Source organism: Melozone crissalis, unplaced genomic scaffold (genome assembly GCF_028551555.1).
Source record: "Melozone crissalis strain CALT ecotype California unplaced genomic scaffold, PUWL_Pcris_2 ptg000009l_1, whole genome shotgun sequence".
Classification (NCBI taxonomy): Eukaryota; Metazoa; Chordata; class Aves; order Passeriformes; family Passerellidae; genus Melozone; species Melozone crissalis.
The window spans coordinates 16,829,537-16,846,092 of NW_026535787.1; the positions used below are offsets into that span (position 1 = coordinate 16,829,537).

The 16,556-nt window shown below is 41.7% G+C and overlaps 1 protein-coding gene across 1 annotated transcript; it reads left to right on the top strand.

Moving 5' to 3' along the window:
• The first annotated feature begins 1,353 nt into the window (after positions 1 to 1,353).
• On the top strand, positions 1,354 to 12,026 carry CCT8 (chaperonin containing TCP1 subunit 8). The gene is made up of 15 exons (XM_054270479.1): positions 1,354 to 1,444; positions 3,200 to 3,290; positions 3,911 to 3,990; positions 5,112 to 5,261; positions 5,516 to 5,696; positions 6,390 to 6,451; positions 7,120 to 7,257; positions 7,706 to 7,884; positions 8,001 to 8,067; positions 8,148 to 8,235; positions 8,343 to 8,458; positions 9,684 to 9,755; positions 9,927 to 10,091; positions 10,490 to 10,609; positions 11,791 to 12,026. The coding sequence occupies exons 1-15, from the start codon at positions 1,385 to 1,387 to the stop codon at positions 11,866 to 11,868; spliced, it is 1,647 nt and encodes a 548-aa protein (XP_054126454.1). The 5' UTR covers positions 1,354 to 1,384; the 3' UTR covers positions 11,869 to 12,026.
• Positions 12,027 to 16,556: the final 4,530 nt, after the last annotated feature.

Below are 16,556 nucleotides of genomic sequence, written 5' to 3' on the forward strand. Positions count from 1 at the left end.
TAGGATACTAATTAATAAGAGAACTGTGTAACTTGCAGCCAATGAACACTAACTCCTTTGTTTGCTGAAATGCATTTATAGTAAAAAGTTTTCATAGTTAGCATTCATTATTTGTGGAAGACCATTGAGCACCCAGGTTTGTGCAATTCTGAAATAAATTGTCAATCTTGAGTGTTTAATTATTGGCATGTTGCATCCCAAATAACGAATCTGATTTTTGTGGACAATAACAGGACAAGGGGAAATGGCTTTGAGAGAAATAGTGGGTTTGTCTTTACAAACAAGCTGTGGGTCTGCTGGTAGATTAAATTAGCACTGGGAGATAAAAGAAATAATGGGAAGGATTCCACTGATTGATGAATGGAAAAAGATATTTGCTCTTACAAATAAACTTTAGGTTTGCTGATAAACGAAATTAGACATTAAGAGATGAAAGAAACAATGGGGAAGAAAAACCCCTAAATTCTGTAAGAATTAAAAGTTAAAAGGGAGGGTTATACATTAGAGGGAAATCTTCGGTATCAGGCATTCTGGTAAGTCTGTACCTCTCCAGTACCTCAGCCAATGGGGAAAGAGAGAAGGGAAATGTGCCCAGGAAATCAGGATAAAAAGGAGGTTGCGTCCTCCAAAAAATTTGAGAGATCCCAGGGGAATGCCCCATGGTCTCTCCTTTTATTTGAATAAAGCCAGAAAGGACTCCTCTGTCTCCTTTTTGGACATAAACCTCTGGTGTTTGTGGAATAATTTTCTTAACAGCTTCAAAATGAAAGCAAGCAGATTTAGATTGGGTATTGGAAGAAAAGCCTTCCCTGTGAAGTTGGTGAGGCCCTGGCACAGGCTGCCCAGAGCAGCTGAGGCTGCCCCATCCCTGGAAGTGTTCAAGGCCAGGTTGGACGGGGCTTGAAACAATCCAGCCGAGCCGAGTGCAAGGTGTCCCTGCCCATGGCAGAAGTTGAAGCTGGATGAGCTTCAAGGTCCCTTTCACTGTGTGGTTTTATGATGCTTAGTTTTCCTATTTGTGCATTGCGCTTCCATTTGGACAAGTAGGTACTAAGCGAAACGCTCGACAGGAGTCGGCTCGGTTTTATGACGTTTATCATCGGTGGCCATGAAAACTCCGCACTGTTCCTGGAGTTTCCATCGCAAGGCGTACCGAGGAGCGCCCGGGCGACAGTCTCCTGAACAGGACAGGGACAGAAAGAGAGAGCCAACGCACTCTCCCGGTGCTCCCCGGGCGGCGAGCGCGGCCCCGCCTAAGGGACCCGCTCGGCCTGAGGGGCGGCCCCGCCCCGGCCCGCCCGCCCCGCGCCTGCGCGGCCCCGCGCTCCCGCCGTGCCCCGCGCGCTCCCGCTGCCGCCGTAGCCGCGCACGGAGCGGAGCGGAGATGGCGCTGCACGTCCCCAAGGCCCCGGGCTTCGCCCAGATGCTCAAGGAGGGGGCGAAGGTGAGGCCGCCTTTGGATGGACGCGCGGACAGATGGACGGACGGGTGCGGGAGGAGTTTCGGGGTTGCGGTGCGGGAAAAGCCGCGGCGGGCCGGCAGGGCCCGGCGGCACCACGTGTGCCGCGGGGCGGGGGCCGGGGGTTCGGCCGTGCCCCGCTCCCGGGCCGGGCTCCCCCCGCTCCTTGCCCGGGGCGCTGCGGGGATCGGGGCCTGCCCGCCCTGCGGGGCGGTGCCCGAGCACGCGGCCTTCCAGAAATCTCTGCGGGCCGGGATCGCGCTGCCCGCCCTGCCCGGGGCCCGGCCCTGCCCTGCCCTGCATCCCGGCCCTGCCGCTGCATCCCGGCCCTGCCCCTGCATCCCGGGGATGCGCCAGGGTCCGCAGGGGCTGGGCAGCAACATTCAGCCGGGCCCTATAGTTGAAGTGTTCAGAAGTACCCGGGTGGTTCTGCTTGATTTTTTTCTCTGATACCTTTGTCAGCGATGCAGAACAATGGAATGTTTTCTGTATATTTCCTTGCTAATAAATCCGCTTTCACTGTATTTACATTACTATAGTTAAGATTTTGGTAGAGTTGAAGGACTGTGTGTTAATAAAGGAGAAGCTTTCTTTGAAAAGTGGGCAGAAAGCAAGAAGGTGTGGCATTTTTTCTTTTCTATTCATAGAGTCAATAGAAGAGTTTATGTTGGAAGGGACATCAAAGATCATTTAGCTCCAAGCCCCATCTGGTCTTGGACATTTCCAGGGTTGTGCATCTACAGCTTTTCTGGGAAATCCGTGCCAGAGCCTCACTACTCTCATGGGGAAGAATTTCAGGGCTTCCTCACAAACTGAACATACTTTCTTTCAATGTGAAGCCATTGCCCCTTGTCCTGTCTCTCCAGGCCCAAAGTCCCTCTCTCCAAGAAAGAGGGGAAAATAGGAAAATTTTCCATTTGCTGCTACTTAATAGAAAGAAGAGTGAAGGTAGCAGCTCTGAAAGCCCTTTGTGTTTCTTTTTAGAATCCTTCTTGGAGCCAAATAATGGCATACATTCAGGGGCAGAACAGGGAAGCAGAGCAGCCTCAGTGTTAGAAAATCCTAGGCCAGAACAGCAAGAGTTGTCTTCTGCAAGACAAGGAGTAGCTGGCAATCTAGATGTTTGGTTATTACTACTTTTCTCCCTTCTCTAACAGGCTGCACAGTGGTTTTTATCCTGCTTTTTCTTTCTTAAGGCCCTTTCTGGGGATCCCATCTTGTCTTAAGGTTTCCAAACTGAAGCCAGGCTGATTGCCTTCTCAAGCACAGATATTTTGCTTAATCATTCTGCTTCTGAATTTTCAAACTGCACGTTTTGAACATGGAACTGAGTTAAATTATTTTTGTACCATACAAAGGTGTGAGTAAAGAAGCATGTACAGAAACCCTTGCCCCTCTCCAGCTGGGTCTTGGTTGTTTTCTGCTTCTTTTTGGCATGTCACAAAACTTTTTTGGAAGACTGAGGGGATGCAAACTGAATTGCAAGTCAAGGCACTGTTCAGATTTTCCCTTTGGAAGCTTTTTGTGCCTGCTGAGCTGCCTAGTTGAGAAGGTGTACACACTACTTCTTGCTGTCTTTGGGTAAGGTTTGGTGTCTGTTCAAACTGTATGTGAAATTCCAAATGTATATTAATGAAAAACTTTGAGGGACTCAGTAGATTGACACTACTTTGATGAGAAATTGCTAGTTCACCACTTTTTTTTGTTAGCCTAATTCTGATCAGTCATTGTTCCCTTTAGCACTATTCAGGACTGGAAGAAGCTGTCTATAGAAACATCCAGGCATGCAAAGAACTTGCTCAAACCACCCGTACAGCATATGGACCAAATGGTAAATAAATCCTGAAATTATTGCTGCATTTTGAGACAAATGTTATGTTTGGAGGCTAAACGTACCCTGACAAAGAAGCAGCTGTTTGTTTCTGGGAGAAACACATTGGGCTTGCTCTAAAACTGCAAATCTGTGACCATTTCTTTGTGACTGTAGAAAACAGATTTTTTTTTTGACAGCTCTGGAGTTATGCTCAGTGTCTGCTTTTGCCAGGTTTTTGTAGCAGTTACTGTATTCTCTTTGAAACATGGTATAAAATATATGAAAAAGCATAAAAATTAAAGGAAACATGATAACATTGTGGGTAATCATAGTGAACATAATCTTGTTCCGTCAGATATATGGAAACAAAATATTCTTCTGTATCATTTAATTAAATTATGTGCTGATATTTCAGAACAGAAAACTGTTTACTCAGAAATTACTGATTTCTCCTTCATGTCCTACACTTCAAGTATTATTTCACAAAAATATTTTGAAGATCTGAAATTATAAACAGAGCTAACCATTTTAATGTGTAAGATACACCTGAAAGTTAGGAAACAGTTTCTGTTTCCTAATATTCATAATACTGTTTGCATACGGAATTATTTTTATAATTTTTTTGTTTTCCCATTTAGGAATGAACAAAATGGTTATCAATCATCTGGAAAAGCTTTTTGTTACAAATGATGCTGCTACTATCCTGAGAGAGTTAGAGGTAAGTTTTCTTGCTTCAGATGATGTCAGTTGTGAACCAACTGACATCAGTTGACTGGCAGTAAGGAAATGTCACTCTGACAGATTATTTACTTATCTCACTTAGGAAGTCATGAATACAATTCTTTTGTGAAGCAGCATGAATAACTGTAGGAGATGCTTAATAATTCCTTACTTTCCCCCAGAACCAGTAGGTTTAAAAGAGGATATGTCTAGAAATGCAGTGGTTTGGGAAAGTCTGCATGACACAGCTGTTGAGTTCATCTCCCAGTGGTGTTGCTTGCCATGTTCTCCTGACTGGCAGTTCAACCCATCAATTGAATTTAAGAATCTGAGGCTATAGCAGCATCCTTCTGTAAATACTGTGAAGGCATGAAAAGACTTTCCTAATTCTTCCTGCGACTTCAAATTTGTATTTGTGACATAACACAAATAATATTTTACTGAATTTTATACTTAGTGATAGAGATTATGTAAGTATGAAGTATTTACTTATTGAATGCATTGCATTGGTGTTCATTTTGAGTAGAGTAACTGTGGAAGTCTCAGTTGTGTTTTTAAAAAAATACAATCTGCATACTAGTGACCTAATCTGATACATTTTGCATGTTACTTTCTGGTATAAAATGGCAGGTCTAAATATTCAGGAATGTGGTATTTTATTGAATTTTTTGAAAGAAAAGTGAAGCAGTGCAATCTTTAGGCAGAACCTCCCACACTCTCCCCCCTTAAAATGAAACTTATTTAGACATGTATTTTATGTGTTACATGTGAATTCAATCTGAAGATCTAAACTCCAGCTTGTTTTCCTGTCACAGAGCTCAGTTGTGAAGCCACTGCATCCTGTGAAAGTAGCTCAGAACCAATGTAAAGGATATATAATTTATGTTGTAGTGGCAACGTTCAGTTCTCTGATTTTTTAAATATATATTTCTGGTTTTTCCTACTAGAGAAGCTAGCCAATTAAGAATATCTGTGCTGCTTTCTTTTCCAATTTTGTGCATTCTTCATATCTCTAGGTACAATTTGAAATAAGAGAGCTTAGAAAGAAGCATAGAAAATGCCTGAAGCTGGAATCCTAGGTGGTGTGTTAGTCACCAAGATGTGTAATTTCTTTTAAAGGTCCAGCATCCTGCTGCAAAAATGCTTGTGATGGCTTCACACATGCAAGAACAAGAGGTTGGAGATGGAACAAATTTTGTCCTTGTTTTTGCTGGAGTTCTTCTGGAGTTAGCAGAAGACCTTCTGAGGATGGGGTTATCTGTCTCAGAGGCAAGTTATATTCTCATGACAGTTCACAGAGCTTGAATCCAGATTGCTGCTGATCAGTGTTCTTGGGTCATAATAATATGAAATACCTGCTTTCTTCCCACCTCATTTTTACATGAAGATGTTTCGAGGGAAACCATGTGTGTTTGTTTGCTTCCCTTGTACACTTTTTAATCTGTTAAAGTTTTATGGCTATTTGAAAAGCAGTTAAAAGCAGTGTGAAGTCTTGTAGTGAATATTTACTGTTTGCTGCACAGGTGATTGAAGGATATGAAAAGGCTTGCAAGAAAGCCCTAGAAATTCTTCCAGATTTGGTGTGCTGCTCTGCAAAGAACCTTCGAGATGTTGAAGAGGTGGCATCTTTGTTGTACACGTCAGTCATGAGCAAACAGTATGGCAATGAACGGTTCTTGGCAAAGCTCATTGCTCAGGCCTGTGGTGAGTGGGGCTGGAGCAGCTAAAAAACTGAGTGGGTTTGGTTATGGTCCTTACATTTCATGGAAGATGGGAAGGATGGTTATTTTAGCAGGTTGGATTGGATAGAATACCTCTGAAATGAGGGTAATCTTCCTCATATTGAACTCTGCGTTGGCATTGTAGCTCAGGAAAGGTTTGCCTTTCCTACTAGGCATTTCTAGAAATAGCTTTCAAGTCCTTTTAGTGCAGAAATCTGTCTTTCTCCCTCTTATTATATCATAAGGTGGACATATTGTGCTTCACATAAACTGGTTTTAGTCTCAGCCACAGAACAATGGAAGTAAGACCGTAGTTCTGTTGAATTGTTATCCCTTTAGATTTTTGGGATAAGACCTTCATTTTTAATTCCATTGATTTCTCTAAATACTCTAGATTAGATTTACCTCTTGACTCCACCTGTAGGAGTGCATATTTGAACTTAATTAACTGAGCAGCCTGAATAAATGTTTAATTCTGATTATTACTTTGTAAAAACAAAATTTCTCTTTCTCTTTATGCCAGTTATTAGCAGGTTGTATCTTGAATTTAGGCAGATATCTCAAACGGCTGAAATAAAAATTTCAGAAAAATTCCAGGCATTATTTATGGTGTCATTGTTCTACTTTAGTCATAAGGCAGGACATATTCATTATTTTTCTTCTTTTTTTTCCCCAGTTTCTATTCTTCCTGATTCTGGTCATTTCAATGTTGATAATATCAGAGTGTGCAAAATTGTGGTAAGTTTGAAGTAGCTGGCTTTACTGTAATTATTAATGTAAATAGTATAATGAGGGTTAATCTTTGAGCTTTCAGAGAGTCTTTTCTAATTTTATTGTGGCAGGTATTCTGAATTTTGGAAATTAGTCTTTCTCTTGTTTAGTGCCCAGTAGCAACATTCAGAAACAAAAATCATTAATATTGGAAGTAATATAAAATGGGAACCTGTTAGACAATGTTTGTTGTTGCTGAATGAACTGAAGGCTTATACTTAGGGTGTTACATCCAAATGCTTTTGAGGTCTGCTTTTCAGGCAGAGTAGTGCAGCTTTCTGAGCACAAATGGTCAGTAATACAATGTTCCCCCATTCATAGACTCAAAGAACAGTTTGGTTTGGGCTGGAATGTGTCTTAAAGATCACCCAATTCCAGTTTCAGCCCCCTACCATGAGCAGGGACATCTTCCACTAGACCAGGGTGCTCCAAGCTCTGTCCAGGCTGGCCTTGAACACTTCCAGGGATGGGGCAGCCACAATTTTGGGCAGTCAGGGCCTTACCACCCTCACAGGGAAGAATTTTTTCCTGATATTTAATCTCAACTTACTTTCTTGCAGTGAGAAACCATTCTCCCTTGTCCTGTCACTACTTGTCCTTGTAAAGAGTCTCAGATTCCATTTATTTCCTTTCAGGGTGCTGGTATTTCTGCTTCCTCAGTACTGCATGGCATGGTTTTTAAAAAAGAAACTGAAGGAGATGTTACTTCTGTCAAAGATGCAAAAATAGCTGTGTATTCCTGCCCTTTTGATGGTATGATAACTGAAACTAAGGTATGTTATAGCTCAAAATAAGTTACATCTCTGTTTATGCATATGTGGTCTTATTTTTAGACTTAACTATAAATATTGTTGACACTTGGTGATTGAGATACTTTGGTGAATATTGATTTTCTTAGTATAGAAAGTTCTGAACCTTGATTGCTTCACAGGGTTTTTAAGATAGGGGAGATGGTTTTGGGTTTTTTGGGTCATCTGAGCCAAACTGTGGCTTGATTTTCTGAACCCCAAGGTTGTCTAGAATTGCCTGGTGATTTCCTTTTATTTTTTTTAACTCTTGTTTTACCCTGTTGCTTGGGGAGCATGTCAGTATTACAAAACAGGATGACTTAAGATTTACAGATAGGTTGGGAGACAAAATGGTTTGTCAGAAACTTGTAGCTATTTTAACAGTGTATGTGAATTTTAATGCTGAATTTTAACAGTGTATGTGTTTTACTAGGGCACCGTCCTAATAAAGAATGCTGAAGAACTGATGAATTTCAGTAAAGGAGAAGAAAATCTAATGGATTTGCAAGTCAAGGCTATTGCTGATAGTGGTGCAAACGTAGTAGTGACAGGTGGCAAAGTGGCAGATATGGCTCTTCATTATGCCAACAAGTACAATCTTATGTTAGTAAGGTAAGTACTAGGAGAGCATGAAAACATTTGGACTACCAGATTTATGAAATGTACTTGCCAAGTTAAGACAATACTTCTGCATGAGTTAACATTGTTATGGAAACTTGTTTTTAAAGGTTGAACTCCAAGTGGGACCTGAGAAGACTGTGCAAAACTGTTGGTGCAACAGCCCTACCCAGACTGGTGTGTACTTCCCAAATGAGGTGCAGGAGGATGAGAACTGATGAGCAGGTTCAGTTCTTAACTCATGTTTTTCTTTCTAGACTCCCCCCACTCTTGAAGAAATGGGTCACTGCCACAGTGTGTATTTATCAGAGGTTGGGGATACACAGGTTGTGGTGTTTAAGCATGGTATGTATGTCCTGTAGAACTGCTCACACTGCTGTTCTAAAGTGTGTTTGTATGTGTTTTGGAAATAAGATTAATGAATTAATTCAGTAATGCATGTCTCTGAACAGAAAAGGAGGATGGAGCCATTTCCACTATCCTCATTCGTGGATCTACGGACAATCTGATGGATGACATCGAGAGAGCTGTGGATGATGGTGTCAATACTTTCAAAGTGCTCACAAGGGTGAGTAATGAGAACACTTGGGTTATCAAAAGTGAGCAGTAGGTCAGTTTGAGGCAAGGCTTGAGCCTGCTCTGTGCTCATTTGCTACCAGAGGCAGAAGATACTAATCTGCTTTGGTGCCTTCTGGAGCTGGAGAGTGGCTGTGTGGTACTGAGGTGTGGAGGGCTGTGCAGGGAAACAGCTGCTGTTGTGAAGACAGCATACATGGAAGGTGGTGTTTAACATGGACTGCACTCATTTTTCCAGTACTGAGTGAGTGCTTGGAGGTGGATTACCTTTACCACTTTTTAAAGACAGTCAGCTCTTCTTTACTTACTCCCTAAATGCTTTGTAATGTTCCTTGGAAACCAGGCACAGAAGAAAAGCTAGATAGCTTTGTCACTTGGAATCAGGAGAAACTGATTGGTTGCAGACTCAGTTTTAGTTCATTGGTGATAATTCATGCTTCCTCCACATAATGCAGGTAGGTTTTTATGGATGGAAGAACTCGGTTTTACAGAGGATTTTGTTGTGTGAGCAAATTATGTGGTCTTAAATATTATTGTTTCATTTTTCTTCTTTTTATACAAAAAGAAATGTTCCTGTATTTACTTGGAAAACAGCATGCAAAAACTGTTAAAACTGTTAGAATCTTAATATCCGCTACATACCAAGACATGGACATTGGTTTTGAGTACAGAAATGCTGTGCATTTATGATTGTCTCCAGGAGTTGTCCTGTTTTAAGATTTATGATGATTGCTTTGTGGGCTAAGAGACCAGAGTTAATAAATAAATTCTGGTTTGCCAAAGGATGTACAAGATTAATTTAAAATGTGAGAAAACAAAACGTCCCAATACTTTGTAATACCTGTTGACATATTAAACTTAGTGTACAGCAGATTGGTTTCCTGGGTGATATTTCCCACCAAAATAATGGAAAAAATGAGAATATTAACCAGGAGTTGAATTTTTTTTAAAAAAGCCAAAAAATCTGAGACACAAATCCCACTGCAGTATTTTTTTGGTTTTTACAAAAGAAGCTGTTTTTCTTGAAAGACATTGGAATGAATGAGTAAATTCTGGTAGATTTCCCTTATAATGCATGTTTGTTCTGAAGTTGATTCTAAATGAGTCTGTGTGGATTAAAGTTCTGTTGCATTCTTCATAGACTAGAAAAATCCTAGAAAAATGAGAAATAATGGATACTTTAAGCAAAACATTGTTTGGGTGTGGTCTTTCCACAGGATAAACGTCTTGTTCCTGGAGGTGGTGCGACAGAGATTGAATTAGCCAAGCAGATCACATCTTATGGAGAGGTGAGGCAAACAGGCTTCTTGGCTTTTCATCTTCACACACACATCTTACCAAAAATACAAATATTATTTCATACCAACATACGTGTTTGTGTAATAACAAGTGTGGGGGGGGAAATGCCTCCCTGTCTTACAGGTTTTGAAATGCTGACGTGGTTTTCACCTTCATTTTAGACTTGTCCTGGGCTTGACCAGTATGCCATCAAGAAGTTTGCTGAGGCATTTGAAGCCATTCCTCGAGCACTGGCAGAAAACTCTGGAGTAAAGGCTAATGAGGTCATCTCCAAACTTTATGCCATGCATCAGGAAGGGAAGAAGAATGTTGGATTTGATATTGAGGTAAATAGTCTCTGATGTTACTTGTTGCCTTGCAGTGCAGGGTTGTACTTTATAATACTTCTATCAGTATGAAGTATTTATAGATTATTTTAAGTTGTTGGGAGCTCTGTGTTGCACAGTTTAGAATCATAACTTTTTGGAATTTAAATCATTAAATGTTCTTTTTATCAGCAAACAGTTCAGCCCAGTGTAGTAATGGCCTTATGTCAGAGATGGAGTGGGATACTGAACTAATGTGACAGGCAGTAGGTCTTCAGAAATTACTGACTTTGTCTTCCTGCTAATGGGTTGGGAATGAAGGTTTTCTGAAGGGAGAAGATGAGGTTAGAAAAGTGATACCACCTTGCTAGGTGAAAGCCTGAGAAGGTTTTGAATGATCTTTTTTCCCCATCTGACAGGCTGAAGCTGCTGCGGTGAAGGACATGTTGGAAGCTGGTGTGTTGGACACATATCTTGGGAAATTCTGGGGTATCAAGCTAGCTACAAATGCTGCAGTAACTGTCCTAAGGGTTGATCAGGTAAGTTTATGTGCATTTAGGTGCTGAATTAATACCTGGCAGAACCCTCCTGCAAGTAGGTGGGATCTTCTGCACATTCAAGGTGTAAACATAATGCTGCTTGAGAATGTGGAAGCCAGGAAGGCATTTGTTCAAGAGCTTGTAATCTGGAATGTGGCTTCTTCTGTAGCAGTACTATCAATGTTTGTTGGGATATTTTTTTAAAAGATTTTATTGATATTTTGAAAAATGTTTATCTTTGTATCCAGAGAGTTACTCTAACTTCTGTAGGAACAAGCACTAGTAGAAGAAACTTCTCTCCTGTATTTTTACATTAAAATCCAATTTTTAGGAAAAATAAAGTTTACAGTCTCAAGGATAAAAATCTTTCATTATTTTGTGAAACTTCAGCAAAAATGAATTTGCATGTAAAATTTTTGTAGATTATTATGGCAAAAACAGCAGGCGGTCCAAAAGCCCCTAAGCAACAAGGACATTGGGATAAGGATGACTGGAAAGATGAGCCTGAAAACTAGAGTGCAGTAAGCTGTGTGTCTCTAGCAGAGAGGTATCTGTGAGTGCCTGCATGAGTTCATTGACAAGCACATGGAGATTGTATGCTCCTTGAGAACACCTAACACTGCTGTCTTCTGATGTGTGCTGATTGCTACATCCTGTGTTTGTGCCCTTTGCAAATGGATTCTGCTCCTGAATCCAGATTTTCATGGAAGGGAGGATAAGTGCAAGTTCAGATTTACCTTACTTGTCCATGTAGCCAGGGCAGATAATGAGTTTTAACATGGTAAGACTGATGGACTTCTTGGTTTTAAAGTGTGATACTTGGAAACAATAACTGAGAACAATGGCTTTGATAATCCTTGCTGTAGTGTGCACCCTGTAAACTAGTCTGCTGTTGGCCTATTTAAGCACTCACTTTCTGTAGACTAACTGAAGTCTTAGTTTGCATGCAAAAATGAGGTAAAATACCTTTTCTACTGTATCAAGGCTCAGCCTCTACCATTCTCAAAAAAAAAAAAAGTTGTTTGTATCTCAGTTAGATGGATATTCACTGGCTTGGGTTCAGAGTAGGGAAATTGCATGGATGTAGTGAATGCTAGCAGTCAGCATCAGGCAGCTGTAGGAGAAGGGTGTACAAGCCTGATTTTAACGTCAGCTTTTTCTGCTTCTCTATTCTCTTCAAGATCATTATGGCAAAACCAGCTGGTGGCCCAAAACCTCCATCAGGAAAGAAAGACTGGGATGAAGACCAAAATGATTGAACAATTTAACTGTATTTCTTAAGTGACATGACTTTGTGAGTTTTTTAATATCCCAGTTGGAGCCTGTCACAGTGTTTTGCTCTTGCCTTTAAATTATGAACAGTGTCCACTGGAGTGCAGAACTTCAAACACCTCAATAAACATACTCACTGTTAAAATGTTGACTTAATTCATTTGGAGCTGGCATGACATGTCGTTCCCTATCTGTGAATGTGTAGGGGATGAATGACACTGTGGGTGCGATGGGCTGACCCTTGGCTGGCAGCCTGATGCTCTCTCCTCATGAAGGAGGCAGAACTTCTCAGGGGCTGAGTGAAAGGGGGAGATCACATACCCATGAATTCCTGTTGCAGGCACAAGAGACTCAATGTGCAGGGAGGCTGACCATGAGCCTGCTGCAGGGAGCTCAGGAGCCACGACTGTTGTGGCTCTTTGTGCTCTTATTTGTGCTCCTTGGCCAGTACCTGAGTGTAAACAGTCAGGTGAATGTTGAAATAATTAAGTGTTGGCAGCAGGTCTCCTGCATTCAGTAGCCCCTCTCCTGAGACCCCACTTGGAGCACTGTGTACAGATGTGGTGCCTCTAACACAAGACAGACAGAGCACTATAAAAATGAGTCCAGAGGAGGTCACCAAGTTGATGAGGGGACTGAGCGCCTTCCCTGTGGACAGGGGCACAGAAAGCCAGGGCTGTGCAGCCTGGAGAAGAGAAGGTTGTGTGGAAACCTCACAGCACCTTCCAGTGTCTGAAGGGGTTACAGGGAAGTTGGAGAGGGACTCTGCACCAGGGAATATAGTGACTGGACAAAGGGGAATGTCTTCGAGCTGAAATATAGGGGAAATTTAGGGTTGATACACAAGAAGAAATTCATCCCTGTGAGGGCAGTAAGGCCCTAGCACAGGTTGCCCAGAGATGCTGTGGCTGCCCCATGCCTGGAAATGTTCAAGGCCAGGCTGGATGGGGCTTGGAGCAGCCTGGTCTAGTGGGAGATGTCCCTGCCCATGGCAGGGGGTTGGAACTGGATGATCTTTAAGGTCCTTTCCCACAAAAACCAATTTATGATTCTATGATTCATTTTTTTTACTTGCATCTCTCACCTCACTCTTTTAATTCCCCATGCTCTCAAAAGGGCATCCTGGCAGCAGTGAACTGCATCACATTCTAATGACCTTAAAAATAAATGCTGAGCAGTACTAGCCAGCATGATGCAGAGGACTGGAATCTTTCAGCTGAAGCCCTCTGTTAAGATTAATCTTAGGAAGTAAACAGCTTATGTGTCTCCAAGTAGCTTGAAAGGAGAACTGCACTTGAAATCCAAGCCACTTCAATAATTAATCCTTTTACTACTCTTGCCAGCGCTACTCTATCTCACAAGCAGAAGGGAGTGGAAGGCTAAATCAAGTCTGGAGCTATCTTATGCCTAAATAAGGCTGCCATACAACAGCTCTACTAATGCTGGCTTTATAGTCAGTTGTTGGTGAGGCTGAAAAATAAACTCAGCAAGTTTTCAGAAGGATTGGCATACTGCTATAGTCAGCTGCATGAGGGCCACTGCTGATGGCTCAGGGTTACAAGAACAAGATGCCCATTTCTTAGTAAGGCTCTTGTGAAAAATGCACTGAATGCAAGCAGCTGCTGCTCTAGCGTGGCAGACAAGGTTTTATTCACATGAAAGCCAACATGAAGCTTGTGGAGAAGGGAACTTCCAAGCTACAAGTCAGTGCAGGACTACTGGTCCTTATGCCTGCTGTGTGGAAAGGCTACATGGGGCTGCCTGTAGTGAGAGTGGGCCAAGCACTCAGCCTTGCCAAAGCATCAGCAAAAGAATTCCTGGAGCATTTGCAAACTTGAGAGCTCCTCTATTGGACATAAACCAATAGTGAAAAGAGAGCTGAAGCTGCAATTTTTTTGGCTCTTAAGATGAAGATACAGCTTCTTATGCTTGGAACCCAGGTCTAAAAAACACATGGGAACTCATGACAGCCAACATTAACTACAGTTCAAAAGCAGAGCCAGTTGCTTTAAAGTGAAAAACCGAGATTTATATCAACACCAGCAATTTGCATGTTCCTTCTCAATGATTAAATAAAACATCAGCACAATATCTCAAAGTGGCAGAGACTCTGTTACAGCGAAGCATTTCCAGCTGCAGTTCTGACTGACAGATGTTCCAGGACAGAAGGCATTTGCCAACTTACCCTCTTCTCTGTGCAACCTGACATTCGTAGTGCAAATATTTTCACATTCTTTCATTGTTGCCATGTCCAAGCAACTAGAGATTACACAGATGGCAGTGTCAAGGGAGGTGTTTTTAAAGTACCTCCTTTTCTTAACAGCTTTAAACTGTGCACAGTGCTCTATAGGTTCTTTCCCAGATAGATCTGATGTCACTTTTTCACTCTCATATTGGAATATTTACCAATATAGCCGGATGGGACGTGCCTGAGCTTGTCTGGCCCTTGGTGCTGGACCAAATAGCAGCACTGTGGTGTTTTCGCCCCAGACACACTTTTGGCTAGCTGAGTGCTGCAGCTGAGCACGTGGAGGCAAGTCCAGGCATGCAGGAGCTCTGGTGGTGGCGGGATGGAGCTTCCTCTCGTGAGGTTTACTTCTGGTGGAGAAGCTTTAAGGCGATGGTGAAGGAAAGGAGTCGGTTCTGATGGAGGGTTTTGATCCAGAGCGGTATTTTGGCCCACAGGCCTCTGAATGCAGCAACAGCTCCAACAGAGCTGTCAGATCACATGGTTGCTGTTCCTTCTAACTCTGGGGAGATGGGGAGGGAAGGGGTAGGGAGGCACCAACCAAGTACCAGAGAGGAGGTCTTAAGGGACAAAGGACACCTGGATGGCCCAATGCCCCCCTCAAAGGGGTAGAGGGCATCCTTTGAATCTGCCTTCTGGAATTCCAGGATTGACAGACAGTGCTGGGAGGGGAAAGGAGAGGTGACCAACACACCTGGGAGGGAATTATCAGGGGAGGGACCCGAGGTTCTGAGGTAAAGCCTGAAATCACAACACAACACTCTCACATCTTTGTTGCAAATGTCCAGCAGCTGTTTGCGTAGAAAGCGGCTCTAGAAATAAAAGTGCGTCTTGGGCTGCACCTTCAGCCTGCCCCACATAAACCACATCAAACTCACCAGTGCACTCTGTCCTTCCCTTCTCCACTGCAACTACCATTGTGTTCTCTGGATCTTGGAGCCTAAAGGCAGGCACAGTTGTTTCCACAGAAGGGTTGGAAGGGCTGTAGGTAGCAGCACAAGCAGCTCTGGCTGAATTTTAATCCTTACCACTGCCACCGTGAGTTTGGTTGGTGACCAGTAACAGCCACGCTCCTTTTACAGCTGCAGCCACCAGCCCAGTGCTCTGTGGCTTCATTCTTCCACTCTTGCAAGCAGTCCTGCTTTTACTCGCCCATCTATTTCTCACGCAGAAATAAATAAACTTCAAATATGGGATTATTTCTTATTAACTGTATGAATCGTAGGTAATGGATTTGCAAGAAATATTTGTATTATTATTGTTTATTATGTACATATAAGGTTTTTTCCCAAAACAAATCAGATTTTGACTTCTGATACTAGCGGTTTGCTTACCATAAGGGAAATAGTAAGAGCAAAAAAAAGGCAGCTGGAATGAATCTATGCTTTTTGAGAAACCTTAGCCTTCAGTTGAATGACTGTTACCCTGAAGCAGGACATAAGATTTGAACTGGTTTTACCTTTATGGAGAAATAAAACCGAAACCCAAAAATTTTTGCCATATATTTTGGGAAACTGCAGTGCAGTATTTGCATTCATAGAAACTACTATTCAATGAAATATATGATGATGTCAGTTCAATACTTTTCCATATCTTGAGAGGCTGGACCTCCAACCATCTACATTTCCATAACAAAAAGGAGAAAAAGAACATATTTTATTTGTTCTATACTACAGTGAAAGAGCGGCCTGTGTTCTGAACAGAAATTGTATAGATAGTGTGGTTTGGACTAAAATGAAGCTTTAAAGATAATACAAAATATGTCATTTCACAGGGATAAAAATGTTCAATGAAATGGTATAGACAAAACCATTGAAACAGCATGGCAACCAAGTCAGGTGCAGTTTAAGATGAAAAGTAGAAACTTCATTTTCTCCTTCACTATGTCTGAAATTAAGTAACAGTTGATACCGTATGGTATTATTACATACAGAAATAATACCATACAGACATTCATACAGAACATTCCAAATATCAAGAAGGATTTCATCCTTCATCTGATTCCAATAAAAATTTCAAAAGAAACAGGGTTTGGGTCCAGTGTAGATACTGGTCTGTACCTGGCAGTGCAGTTTGCCCTACAGATGGAATAAAATGTTTGACCTGCTGAAATTCAAGGAAACTTATTTCCAGCAATCTAAGAAATGCTGGAAGTAAGATAACTCTATAGACAAACACATTATTCATGGTTAAAGATACAGCAGTTCTAAAGAAATCAATTTTGATGCAGTTATATGTTATTTTCTGTAAGGGGCACTTCTTTGATCTCAGGCTTAGATAGGTTAGATAATAGAGATTTTTATGTTTATTTAAATATCAGTAAACTTTATCTTTGAAGAAATCACAAGTTTTGATTAAAAAAAGAAAATATAAAGATAGGTGTGGGTGAAGAGTCCAAGTAGTCTATCAAAATGGGAAGAAACTAGT